The 14464-nt window shown below is 33.1% G+C and overlaps 1 protein-coding gene across 2 annotated transcripts; it reads right to left on the bottom strand.

Moving 5' to 3' along the window:
• Positions 1-8978: 8978 nt before the first annotated feature.
• LOC136205722 (uncharacterized) lies at positions 8979-13646 on the bottom strand. 2 transcript variants are annotated; one of them, XM_065996454.1, is made up of 4 exons: positions 13371-13646; positions 10934-12399; positions 10645-10742; positions 8979-9301 (listed from the first exon to the last, which is right to left on the bottom strand). In XM_065996454.1, exons 2-4 carry the CDS (start codon positions 12393-12395, stop codon positions 9086-9088), a joined length of 1776 nt encoding a protein of 591 aa, XP_065852526.1. In that variant the 5' UTR covers positions 12396-12399; positions 13371-13646; the 3' UTR covers positions 8979-9085. The 2 variants fall into 2 exon arrangements, with proteins under 2 accessions (XP_065852526.1, XP_065852527.1); XM_065996455.1 differs by having other exon boundaries at positions 9153-9290; positions 13371-13644.
• Positions 13647-14464: the final 818 nt, after the last annotated feature.

The raw sequence follows: 14464 nt of genomic DNA, 5'->3' as shown, positions 1-14464 counted from the left end.
AGGATTGAAGAATTATGCGGAAGCTGGCCATTGTAACGGATCATAATGCGAAAACTTGTGGGTACTAATAGGCAGTGTTGCCTAGTCTATCATGGCAAAGGATAGACAACGGAAGTGATTGCAGATATCGGGTGGAATATCCGATTGAGAAATTATTTTCTATTATTATGGTTTTTTATCCGAGTCTTCTTTCGCTACCTAGGGTCCTTCATCTTGTTCTTTTTATAATTCATCATAATTTTAGCCCGCTTTTCAATATATTTACCATAAGAGTATCGTGATAAGCTGTGAAAATCCACCAATAAACTAATCATGATTCATGTCATGCCAACTTTAATATGTACTAGACTTTGTATTTATATGAGGGGTATAGTAACCATTATTGCATCTTAGGCAGCCCTCTTTGAGGAGTTCTTATATTAAACATCCGGTCTTCCATGTTACTTCGAAGACTCCTAATTCACATTTGGATACATGTTTTGCAACCCCACTTAATAATCAAAATCGTGGAGCCTCTTATAATATATGGAATGTCTTTTATTTAACATGGAGAACCAAGTGTTTCTAATAATTTTCGCACTTTAAGAGAGCAATTTCAGGTATTTATAGGTTATAGACTATAGTTAAAGACCATTATACCCTTTCCAACACCCTTTCCGACGGTTATTTATTAGATAATATATCATATAAGAAGAGTAGTGTGACAATTATCATATATAATGAAATGATATATACATGACCTTTGCAATTTCACCTCAAAAATGACCTTATGCGTTCCATTATTGATTCTTATTTTAAAAACAAGATTGGTCCAAAAATAAAAACAAAAATAAAAAAGCCAAAAATTCATTCAATGTTTTGAAATTATTAATCCCACTCAAATTTTGTCCACAAATTTTGTTTCATGCGGATCCAAGATTTGATACCCACTATCTCATATTAATTGTGAAAAGTACTAGCTACTAGACTTGTTTACGGTTCGGGTACCCGTCCAGCTGGTCCGTGTCCTTTTGTCGGGTTTGGATATGAAAATTTATCTTTAGGTCCAGTCCGGTTTAGGTCCGTTAAATCCCGTCTTTTTTTGAACGGGCTTGAGATGTATAAAAATAGCACGGCTGATCTAGCCAGGCCTGCTTATTAATATTAATTAATAAATTTATATATTTATATATTACTATTTATTTTTAAGTATAAATTTAATTTTTTATTATTAAAAATTATACATATATATTTAGGTGGGCTTATGTGGACTGAACTTGAGATTTGATTTTGGGTCAAATACATGAATATCATAATTAACTACAAAATTATAACTAAATCATATTATTAAACTTAATTCTTAATATGTCATTATTTTCTATATATTACAAATAAAGTATGATTTTACATCCTAATTTAAAAAATTTAGACCCAATTCATAAATCTTAAACCCTAGAAAATATATCCTAAATACCTAATTTATAAATTCTAATCCTTAAAATATATTAAAAATATTGATTTTACTAGTTTGACATAATTCAAAATCATTACTTGACATAATTGTAAATAATGTTTAAAATCTGAATTTCTATGTAATTTTCCCTTTGAACCCGAATCCAGCCCGCCTAAATTAACAGCGGACTGGGCTTGGACGGAACATTTTTAGACAAAAGCCCGACTCCACGTTGAAAATAAAAATTCTATGTGATTTTCTATTCAAATTGACACGTGTCACTTCATTATCCTTTTCACCTTCTCTATATAAATGACCCTATTGGAAGCCATTGTAGTTAAAATAAAAGAAAACATTTTTCACAGAGAGAGAGAGAGGTTGAAGAAGACATGGATAACATAGCAGGAAGACTGAAGCAAATACAGAAAGAAGTAGAAATGGTGGAAAATGAGAAAGGTTTAAAAGAACAAATGTTGGGTGATTTTTGGGAGCATCTTCCTCCAATTGATCCAATTATTCTAAGAGATCATATGTTGTGTTTAAAGCATCAAATCATCAATTTAGAGAATAGAAAAAAACTTCTTCTTCGTCAACAACAAGATCTCATTCTTCATGCTGTTTTTCATTGCGATCATAACCAGTGACGCATCCACAATTCACTTACAGTATGTAATTATGGTGGTTTCTTATAATTTATGGGTGTTAAATTGATATTTTTGGGTTTTTTTACATAAATAATTAAAGCCCACTGTACCATTTCTATAGAATTTTCGGTATTTTCCAGTGATTAGTGATGCATCCAGAATTCATTGACAACGTGTAATTACAGTAGTTTCTTATAATTTATGAGTGTTACATTAAGATTTTTGGGTTTTTACATAAATAATTAAAGCCATGTGTACAATTTCTATAGAATTTTCGGTATTTTCCGACGATTAGTGAGTGCTCAAGTTTCCTCTAGTTTCGCCTGGATTTGTCCCTGATCATAAGGTGTAGGAGAAAAGCAACCAGTGAGTGCTCAAGTCCCTGTAATTCCCTGATTGTAAAGTGTAAGAGACAAGTATTATGAGGTTTCAGATCTTTTTCGATTTTTTGTTGATTAAATATTTCATCTTTTGTAATTTATGAGTGTTAAATTGATATTTTTGAGTTTTTTACCTATATAAATAAAGCCCCGTGTACATTCTATCATAGAATTTTCGGCGTTTTTCAGCGATTAGTAGGTGCTCAAATTTCTACTAGCTTCTCCAAGATTTGTCCATAAGATGTAGGAGAAAAGCAACTAGTGGTCTCTCGTAATTTATGGATGCTAAATTGATTTTTTTTTTATCTTTTACATAAATAATTAAAGCCCATATATAATTTCTATTGAATTTTCGAGATTTTCTGATAACCGGTGGATGCTCAAGTCCCCTAAGAGATCATATATTGTGTTTAAGGAAGCAAATCATCAATTTAGAGAATAAAAAAAAACTACTTCACCGCATCCAGAATTTACTGACAGCATGTAATTATGGTGGTTTCTTATAATTTATGGGTGTTAGATTGATATTTTTGGGTTTTTTACATAAATAATTAAGAGTAAATAATTTATTAGTCCCTAGTTTTTACCTAACACACTGTTTAGCAGGGCCGGCCCTGGGCATAGGCCCGGGGTGCGGTCGTCCAGGGCCCAAGGCTAAAAGGGGCCCAAAATTTTTAATTTTTTTTGTTATAAATTTAGTTATAATACCCATTAGGTCTAAAAATTGACCAAATAATATGATATTTTAAGTCTAAAATGGGCCTAAATTTCTATTTTTAAATTTTTGAGTACAAATTTTTTTATTAAGGGCCCATTATCTTTTATTTCGCCTGGGGCTCTTAAAATGTCAGGACCGGCCCTGCTGTTTAGTCCTCCTATTTTAAAAAACATGTTTTAAGGTCTCTATCTTTTGCCAATATTAACCATTTGGTCCTTTTGTCTAGTTTTTTTAGACTTGTAACCGTTATATTTTAGCATAAATAGACATATATAAAATAACAGAGTAACATGGCCAACTTGTATTATACTGTGGTTGTCCTAAAAGCTAAGATATGTTCGGTTAAAAATATATAAAAAAAATAGATAAAAAGACCGCAGGGTTAATATTGGTAAAAGATATGGACTTTAAAATGTGTTTTTCAAAATAGGGGGACTAAACAGTGTGTTAGATAAAAACTAAAGGACTAATAAATTATTTACCCAATAATTAAAGCCTCATATACAATTTCTATAGAATTTTTGGTATTTTCCAGCGATTAGTGGGTGCTCATGTTTCCTCTAACTTCGCCTGGATTTGTCCCTGACCATAAGGTGTGTGAGAAAAGCAACCAGTCAGTGCTCAAGTCTCTGTAATTCCCTTGGATCCGTCCCTAATTGTAAAGTGTAAGAGAAAAGCATTATGAGGTTTCTCATCTTTTTCGATTTTTGTTGATTAAATATTTCATCTTTCGTAATTTTTGAGTGTTAAATTGATATTTTAGGGTTTTTTTCATAAATAAATAAAGCCCCGTGTACATTCTATAGAATTTTCGGCATTTTTCAACGATTAGTGGGCTCTCAAATTTCTCCTAGCTTCTCCAAGATTTGTCCATAATCATAAGATGTAGTATAGGAGAAAAGCAACGAGTGGTCTCTCGTAATTTATAGATGCTAAAATTGGTTTTTTTTTTTGTCTTTTACATAAATAATTAAAGCCCATATACAGTTTTTATTGAATTTTCGGGGTTTTCTGATAATCAATGAGTGCTCAAGTCCCCCCAACTCTCCCTGGATCCGTCCATAATCATAAGGTGTAGGAGAAAAGTAACAAATTCAAACATTATTATGCGGTTTTTTTATATTTTCGATTTTTGTTATTAAATCTTTCATCTTTCAATTTGATATATTGAGAGATTAACAATTATAATTGCACACATTAAGTTTGATAATAAAGTCAACTTTGAACGCAAAACTCATTTGAATGCAAAACTCAATTGATAGAGCGATATTTATTTTATCTGCGTTGAAAATTTATAATTTTAATAGTTCAGAAGTGTTTATTTTAGGGAAACAAAGGCATGTTTGGTTCATGTGGTATCTAAAATCTTGCTATTTGCCATCTTGTAAATATTTATCTTCTGAATTATTTTCATAGGTAACATTTAATCCATCTTCAGTCGAAAATGAACTAATTTATGAAATTTTACCACATGTCATCATTTTTTACATATAAACATCAATCGTTTTAATTTTTTTTTTCCATATAGACTCATATGATGTTTGGTTGCTCATTTTCCTCATTTTGTTTGACTTTTCACTTTAAATAGAGAGATTTAGATGTTTGGTTAGACACATCCTGTTTGATTTTGATGGTAGAAAAGTAAATTTTTACAAAAGCAGAGAATCTCTGCTTTTTGGAAAAGCAGTTTTTTCAAACAATAAACCCTAATAGCAAACAACAAACAATAGTTAAACCAAACAAGCCTTTAATATGTGGATAAATAAGGAAAAAAAAATCAATTTCTTATTTATTTACATATTAAATTTATATGGAAAAAAATAAAACAATTGTCATGTGTACATCACATGTAAAAATTGTTTCATGTGGCAAAATTTAACAAATTAGTCAATTTCCTATTTAAAATGGATTAAATGTTATCTATGAGAATACTTTAGGGAGCAAATGTTACCAAATTATACCATATGGGACAAAATGGTAAAATTTTAAATACCACAAGAACCAAATAGGGGTTTAATCTTTTTATTTTTTTTTTCTGAGTATGATGTATTTGTAAAAGAAAACTATAAAACCTTATTTCAAACTCTAAAAATATGATTTTAGACGCATCTGAAATAAGTAACGTTTTTTTAACTAGATTAGATATTTATAACTAACTAACTTGTTAAGTAGAAACTTAATGTGTGTAATTATAATTGTTCGTGGGTTCAATGTATCAAATTAAAAGATCATTATTGAAAGATCACGGGTCAATTAATAAAAATTTAAAAGATCAAGAGTTAAAGATGTTTTTTCCCTAAAAATAACTAAATTAGATGGATAGTGTGATTTTAACAGTATATGCAAATTTGTGTAATGTGTTGCATGGCTTGATACATCATTTGTCACTGAATTTGTCCAAAAAGTTTGATTGACCTCTAAAATTTCAAAGTATTTTGATAGCTCCCTTAACTTGTATAAAATAATTAGTTAGCCCCTTGAACTTGCATAAAATATAATCAATTGATCACTTGACTGGAAAAAAAGTAAGTTAAATACAGAAGATGTAATCAATTTATCACTCAGGGGGTTAACTGAATATTTTATGCAAGTTGAAGGGACTATTGGGATACTTTGAAAGTTCAGAGGACCAATCAAGCTTTTTGGAAAAGTTTCAGGGGCAAATGATGTATTAAGCCTATGTTGCATTATAAAAGTTCAGTGGTTTGATGTGCCAAATTAAAAGTTTAGAGTTTCTTGTGTAAAATTTGTAAAGTTGAAGAACCTTATAAATCTTTTATTCCTATTAACTATTATAATTGTATTTTTTTTTTCAATTATTGTATGGTGTATATGGTTAGGGAGCTGGTAATACGAAATAAGCAAGTTTAGGGAGCTAGTAAGATACTAACAAGGTTTAAAGAGTTAATCTGCTTTTATAACAAGTACAAGGAGCTGGTGATGTATTAGTCTTTAAATATTTTTCTTTTTTTATGGGATAAGGTGCAAAAATACCCCCAACGTTTATAGTCATGAGCAATTTACCCCTAACGTCTAAAATGGTGTAATTTTATCTCCAACATTGACATTCAAGAGCAATTTTACTCCTAATGTTGTCAAATTGGACCAATTTGAGAAATAATTCATCGAACTGTCTTCTCGGTCATGAATCTTGTCATCTACACTTCACACGTGAGTCATTTTATCACCCGTTAGTATCATATCATAAACATATGATTAGATGTGAAATTTTTTTTTTAAAAAAAATGTTTTGTACGAGTTCGATAAAAAAAAAATCAAACGCCGAATTGATAAATATTAATCTCCAATTATATTATTAAATCACAGAAAATATAATTTTTTTTAAACAAACTGATATGCAATTGATACCGAATAAGGAACAAAATATTTGTGTTTTATAATAATGTCTGAAATTGACCCAACTTGACAACGTTAGAGGTAAAATTGCTCTTGACTGCCAATATTCGGGATAAAATTATACAATTTTAAACGTTAGAGGTAAAATTGCTCCTGACTGTAAAATGCTTGAAGACATTAAAATACGTCAACAAAAAATAAATTAGCATGCAAAACAAAATCCCAATCAACATCCAATATATTGCCAAAAATCTTGGATGTGCAAATGAACAGTATTTTGATAACAACTTATCAATTGATACGTGTCAATAAATTGAAGGTCAAAGGTCTTATTCTTTTAAATTTGGATTCTTTAATAATCAATTATTATCGGGGTGTTGCTATTTACCGCTACGTTTTACTTATCACCGTCTCCTATTTAACAATTTTACCCTTCTCATTTTATTTTGATAAAATACTGAAAAAAAAAATTCTCTCTTGAAACAAAACCGAAATTCTAAAAAAAATGGACCCTAAAACTCCAGAAATGGGCGATTTCGAAGACGAGGTAAAAAATGAACCCAAGAACTCTGGAAATTGACGATTTAAAAAAAAAAATTATACTCGTATTTGACATCGGCGGGAGAAAATCTCGCTTGCCCAAAGAACAGGCGGATGACGAGTTTCGTCTCCAAATCCGGAGACAGAACTCGTATTTTCAATAAAAATTTAAACAATCATTGTCATCCCTTAAATTCGCTCCTTATTCAAGCTCTCTACTTTGACGCTATCCACTACATATTAAGTAATTTTATGGGCCAAATACATCTCTAATCCTTTGTGTTTGTCCAAAAATTAAACTGCCTCCTTGTACTTTTAAAACATCTTATTTTATTTGGATAAATTACAAACCTAGTCCAATTAAAAAGTTTATTTACATATTTAGACTCATTTAAACATCTCTTACTAAACTAAACACTTTCAAGGTTAACTTTTCCGAAATACTCTTAGTATATATATTATCACTTAACATATTTTGTACGATTTTTGTTGCATTTCTTGTACAATTTTTTTTGCGATTTTGAGGTTTAAGTTTTCTAGTGATTTAAGACCTCTGTGTGATTTTCGCTCCGCTTTTTGTGCAATTTTTTCTGTGATTTTGAGGTTTAAGTTTTCTAGTGATTTAAGACCTTATTAGTGTGGGAGTTGCATTAGAAACTTCACGTGTTTAAATGTTTGAAATCCTCCTATTTCGACGATTTAGTGCGATTTTTTGCTGCATCTTTTGTGCGTTTTTGCTGCAATTCAATGACAAACATCAGAAAGAAAGTATAGGGAAAATATGAAAACAAAACTACGAAGTAGTTATAAACTATTTCGCATTGTGAAGCAAAATAAATTTAAAATACTTCACAGTTGAAGCAACTGTGAAGACAATTGTTTGTAGTTTCTGCAATCCCTTCGTAGTGGAAGCAACTGCGGAAAAACTTCAAATAACTTATATGAATTTACTTCGCAGTTGATACAACTGCGAAACAGATGATAAAACTGTGAAGACAATTGTCTTCACAGTTCCTAAAATCCCTTCGACATGGAAATAACTGCGGAGAAAATTCAAATGACTTATACGAATTTACTTCGCAGTTGCTTCCATTGTAGAAAGTTTTCATGAATGCGAAATTTTCTTCCCGCTGAAATAAGAAGATTTCTAACATTCAAATATGCAAATACATCTCAATAAGTTCCCAATAAGTTTCTAATAAGTTTTTGATGTGAAAAAACCGGTATTATAGGCTAACTCCCGAACCCAAAGTGTCTGTAAAGATTCCACCCAACAAAGACATCCACCTCCATCCTAAAAATCGGATGCCCGACTCTCCTAGCCTCAAAATCTTACCACTGTAATTGTTAATGCTTAACCCAAGTTTAGCTAAACTCTCCCCCTCTATGACATGGGACTTAAGCCTAATCCCAGGGATACCCCATACCCTAACCTAAAGATATAATTGATTCAAAACCAAACCGAAAAAATCAAACAAACAAAAAAAAAAACCAAAATTACTAAAATAATTAATACAATCACTAAATCAAATATATAAAACCTTAATTTTAAATAAAACAAACCAAATTTAATTAATTAAAAATCACTATAAATTTACCTCAACAAAAATATGGAAATACTTTCAACTTATTATCTTAACAATAAAAAATATAAACTTGTAAAATTATACATATAATATAATATGTCGAAAACGTAATTCTATTTTAAAAAAAAAAATTTTATCAAACCGAACCGAAAATGCACCTAAAATAAAACTAATGCCGAACGAAAATATATAAAAACAGAACCGAAAAACCAAATTCAAAAAATGTATAAAAATAAACCAAAACAGATGCACACCCCTACCTAAACCTTTTTCAACAACAGAAGTAGTAGTGAAGTCAAACAATATGCAGAATGAGGCATGGAAGGTAAATTTTTAGTGCACAAAACTAACATTATTAATTTATAGTACACAATATTAAAGCTAATCTTTCTGAAACATCTCAACTCAAAGTTCAAACACCTAATTTTTTATTTTACTCCCACAACAGACATTAAAAATCTAAGCTTGTCATTGATTTCAACCAGATCACAAGGATCTTCGAATGAAGCAGGTGGCTCGATTCCAGTGAAAACGTAAAGCGCCTTCAGTTCCTCTACGCATGTTCCACTCCGGGCAGTTGTGTATCCAACTATAGCGCGCATTGCGTTGATTTGTTTCCATATCTTCTCCTCACTGTACAACACCTGCACCAGAGTAAGATAAGAAGTTCTACACAAATGAAACATCAATTATTTTCGGTCAGTTAGTTTGGTTCGGTTCGCCTTTCGTTTCAACAGCGATACCTAGCATTCTCGGCGCAACATATCTTCAACCCCAAAAAAATATAGTAATACTTTAATACTTCAAAATGTTTCGTATCATGATCGTAACCCAACCTGAATTTTTTGTCATAATAGTATCAACCCAATTGAGTTCGTGTTTCTTACGAGTCATGTTCGAAGGTCAGGTGTAGTTTTTATCACCTCTGTCATTCTTGGATTGATAGGATAACCTTGACCATTCAAAAGTTATACCCGAAATCTATATTAAAAAAAAAACCTCTAATCCGCTAATATCATGTTATGTTCGTGTAATGCACAAGTACTCTCTCTATTATGGATGACAAGTAAAGATAATAATTTTAAATATTTGTTTATTAATTTATGTCAATGATGGCCTTTGATTGCTTCAGTTAGTTAGGTTCGGTTTGCCTTCCGTTTCCACAGCAATACCTAGCATTCTCAGCACAACATATCTTCAACCCCAAAAAAATATAGTAATACTTCAAAATGTTTCGTGTCATGATCGTAACCCAACCTAACTTTTTTTTCATAATCGTATCAACCCAATACCAATTGAGTTCTTGTTTTTTACGAGTCATGTTCGAAGGTCAGGTGTAGTTTTTATCACCTCTGTTATTGAGGTCGTTTAAAAATATATGAGAATATAGTAATATTTCTAAATGTTTATGTCATTTTTGGATTGATAGGATAACCTTGACCATTCAAAAGTTATACCCGAAATCTATATATAAAAAACCCTCTAATCCGCTAATATCATGTTATGTTTGTGTAATGCACAAGTACTCTCTCTATTATGGATGACAAGTACAGATAATAATTTTAAATATTTGTTTATAAATTTATGTAAATTTCTTGACGGCCCAAAAATGACCGACTACATGTTTAATAAAAAAAAAAAACTAAGTAAATTCGTGTTATAGTTCGTGTATGCAATTGTCGTCTCTATATTTGACCACTAAAGGTCGGTCCAGTGCACTATGCGTCCCCGCTAAGTGAGGGTCCGGGGAGGGGTCCCACCACAAGGGTATATTGGGGGCAAGCCTTCCCCTCCCAATTTTTTTTGGCAAGAGATCACTCCCAAGACTCGAACCCGTGACCTCTCGGTCACACGAGAACAACGTTTGGCACAAGGTCACACGATAACAACGTTTACCGTTGTGCCAAGACTCGCCCTCCTCTATATTTAACCACTAAATAGTAAAAAACGACATGATTTGAAAAATGCAACTTGCAGTAAGTTATACCTCATTGGAAGCAACTCCTCCACTTCCGGGAGGATTGACATTTGATGGAACAGTAACTTCAAGGAAATCAATATTTTTGAGACTTGGCTTCTTACTCTCTGCAGATGAGTAAAAGAGATTAAGAATTAAACAAATGATTGAAAAATAATTGTATCGGGTATTTGATTAAACAAGTTTAATATGTAGAAAGCGAAATTGCAAGCAAACTCTAAACACAATATATACGTTTTTGGCTAATTTTTCCGACTTTCTCAAGAGTAATAAAAGTGGGTTGATGCCAGAACTTTACCTTCTGGAATTGCATAATCGGAGGGATCTGCTTTCTTATCGTCGTCCAACAAATTGATTCCACTTTCATCTGCAATTTCTCTTGCATCTACATTACCAACTTCATGGTTCTGCTTAACATGGTTAGCTCTAGTCTTTTCTGCACTTCCTCCATTTCCATTTCCCAATTGTGTTACAGTTTCTTGGCCATTTCGATCAGCTTCCTTAAGCCCTTGCTCTGCACCTCCATGGCCGCCTTTTTCACTTTGCTCGTCTTCACCCGTGCCGCCTTTTGCACTTTGCTCGTCTTCGCCTGCGCCGCCTTTCGCACTTTGCTCGTCTCCGCCTGCGCCGCCTTTCACACTTTGCTCGTCTCCGGCCGTGACGCCTTTCGCATTTTGCTCGTCTTCTCCCGAGTGCTCGTCTTCGCCTGCGCCGCCTTTCGCACTTTGCTCGTCTTCATCTGCACCGCCTTTCGCACTTTGCTCGTCTTCGCCCGTGGCGCCGCCTTCACTTTGCTCGTCTTCGCCCGTGCGGCCTTTCGCACTTTGCTCTTCTTCTCCCGCGCCGCCTTTCACACTTTGCTCTTCTTCTTGCTCTTCTTCTTTCGAACTTTGCTCTTCTTCTCCCACACCGCCTTTCACACTTTGCTCTTCTTCTTGCTCTTCTTCTTTCGAACTTCGCTCTTCTTCTCCCGCACCGCCTTTCGCACTTTGCTCTTCTTCTCCCGCGCCGCCACCAGACATGCCTTCATCCCTAATTTTCTCTAGTAATCCTGTTGTCTCCTTGACTAATTCCTCATTAGCTTTGGAATCATCATCTCTCTGGCATAATTCTACAGCCACATCTGTCACTTCAAACGATACCTCCTCTCTAACAACGCTGCCATTTTCCTCCTCTCCCTCGATTACGATCATAACTCCACGAATCTCTTCCGATGGTTTTTCATCCTCTTTCGCTTCATCATCTTCCACATATCCATTCTTTTCAACGACCTCATCCTTACCATTTACGCCTTCCTCGTAATTTCCCTTTTCATCTTGCTCAAGCCTCAAATCAACTCTCCGACTAAGTTCTTCTTCCTCATTCGCCTTTTCATCTTGCTCAAGCCTCAAGTCAACTCTCCGTCTAAGCTCTTCTTCCTCATTCGCCATATCAACATCGCCTCCATATTCATCAGAAACATCTTTTGCTCCCAATTCCTCAAAAGTCAAAGGCACCGGATTAGGACTAGGAACCAATGTAGTTATGAGTTTTTCAGTACAAGCATAGGTTGCTAAGAAGAGGCCATAGGGGACTGCACAAACCAACCCGAGTGTCGAGATAACCATGAGTGGAGGAAGAATCACCGGTGCAGATGAAATAACAACACCAGTGATCAACATCTTCTTCCCCACCGACAACCCTTTATTCCACATCCATTCCATATTTCCACCATTTTCTCCATGCTCATTGTTCTCCCACTCCAAGCCTTGGTCTTCCATAATTCTGTGAAAATTTTAACAAGTCCCTTTTAAGCCAAACAACCGGACATGTTACAAACTAATCAAATCAGAGCAAAATGCACCAATGGTCAATGAAGTTCGGGGGTATGTTTCACAAAAATCATTCATTTTCTTGAACTTCAACAAAGCCATTCCGGCTAATTTATGTATAAACACCCATCGAAATGTTGATGTGTCTTTTGTTGACTATGCCAACTAAGCGCCACAACCGAACATGACTAGGGAAACACATGCAGACATTGCAGTCATTGACTGGAATGACTTTGTTGAAATCAAATACGGATTCAGAGATTTTATTGATAGAAAATATAGTTAAGTGAACTTTGCAAAATACACCCCAAAACTTCAATTCAGTGACTATAATTTATGGAATCAAATCAATATATACCTTCCTAGTACAAAAAAAAAACTCCCATCCTAACCAATTATTTAACCAGTGGAACTGCCATTTTAGACTGATTTAACTAAAAATTCCGAGTCAAAAATGATCCACAAACTTCAATCAAGGGTCAATTTGGCCCCTGAAGTTGGCAGAGATGTTAGATTTAGCCTAAATCGAAGTTTTGTTATCAAAACGGTACTGAATTTGGCAATATTTGACAAATTAACCCAAATACAATCAATTTCAATACAGGTTTTATTGATACCTAAACGTTAATTTGTGCTAAACTGAACCTCTCTAACTTAATTCCACAAACTTCATTTTTGGGACTAATTGACATAAAGTACCAAATTGACCCTTCACTCCAATTGAAACTGAAGAACTCTATCACCTAACATACAAAACGATTAAAAAATGGCCTTACATAATTGTTAAAACAAGAAAAAATCTACAGTATCAAGAATTCCTCAAATCCATAGCACCAGAAGAAAATACTGTGGCTAAAATCCCACAACTCATCTTACTGTGAAGCTGCCATTGAAATAGAAAATCAAATTAAACAAGGTAAGTACCTGAAAATAGAGCTGATTAAGTAGCGTTACTTTAGTTCAATTGAATTGGATGATCGATCGATCGATTGATCTCGCAGAGAGCTAGTGAATGCGAGTAAGTAAGATCTGGTGAAGAAGATAGGGTTTTAGGGGCAAGAATTTGTCTGGTTGTGAAAAATGATTTGGGGGAAAGGGTAAAATCATCTGCATGATGTTCATGGCAGAAGAGATAGAGATAAGAGTTGCGCATTTCAACGTGTCTATCCATGGAGTTTCCCACTTCGCTCTTTGCATGCATTCGTGTCACCTCCTCTCTCTCTGCAACACTCTCTTAACCCAAGGTAGTTTTTTCATTTTGTCTTTTTCCCATTTTGAATAATGGCAAGAAATTTATTGTTAGGCATAATACATCTTTGATCCCTCAACTTTCCAAAAGGTTTAATTGGCATCTAAACTTTTAACGTATTTCAATAACCTCCTCAATTTGCTCATTAAAATATCATGATAGCCTTCAATTTGTTTAAAATACAGAGTTAAGGTGCAAAAATACCATTAACATTTTGGATCAGGAGAAATTTTATCCCTAATATCTAAAATTGTAAATTTTACCCCTAACGTTGGTAGCCAAAAGTAATTTTACCTCTAAAGTTGATAATTTGGGTCAATTTCAGACACTATTATAAAACACAGATACTTTTATTCCTTATTCTGCATCAGTTGTATATCAATCCGTTCTAAAAAATTATTTCATATTTTTTATAATTTAATAATAGAATTAGATATTAATATTTATAAATTCAGTGAATGTTTTGAATTTTTTTGTCCAATTCGTACAAAAGACGGTATATTTTTTTCACATTCCAACATATGTTTGTGATTTGTTACTGATAAAATGCCACACGTGTAAAGTGTAGATGACAAAATTCATAATCGAGAAGACAGTTTGATGAATTATTTTTCAAATTGACCCAATTTATCAACGTTAGGGTAAAATTGTTCTTGGTTTCCAATGTTAGGGGTAAAATTGCACCATTTTAAACGTTAGGGTAAAATTCCTTCTGATCCAAAATGTTAGGATATTTTTACACTTTAACCCTAAAATATAGTTAATTAAT

The sequence above is a fragment of the Euphorbia lathyris genome, chromosome 9 (genome assembly GCF_963576675.1).
Source record: "Euphorbia lathyris chromosome 9, ddEupLath1.1, whole genome shotgun sequence".
NCBI classification, from domain to species: Eukaryota; Viridiplantae; Streptophyta; class Magnoliopsida; order Malpighiales; family Euphorbiaceae; genus Euphorbia; species Euphorbia lathyris.
The sequence above is the reverse complement of the archived record's forward strand: the minus strand, read 5'-3'. Positions and strand labels throughout refer to the sequence as shown.

Coding starts and splice junctions, on each gene's coding strand:
- LOC136205722 (XM_065996454.1), bottom strand. CDS start 12,395: ATGGAAGACCAAGGCTTGGAGTGGGAGAACAATGAGCATGGAGAAAAT. Junction 10,743..10,933: donor CGATTATGCAATTCCAGAAG/GTAAAGTTCTGG, acceptor ACTCATCTGCAG/AGAGTAAGAAGCCAAGTCTC. Junction 9,302..10,644: donor GAGGAGTTGCTTCCAATGAG/GTATAACTTACT, acceptor ACTCTGGTGCAG/GTGTTGTACAGTGAGGAGAA.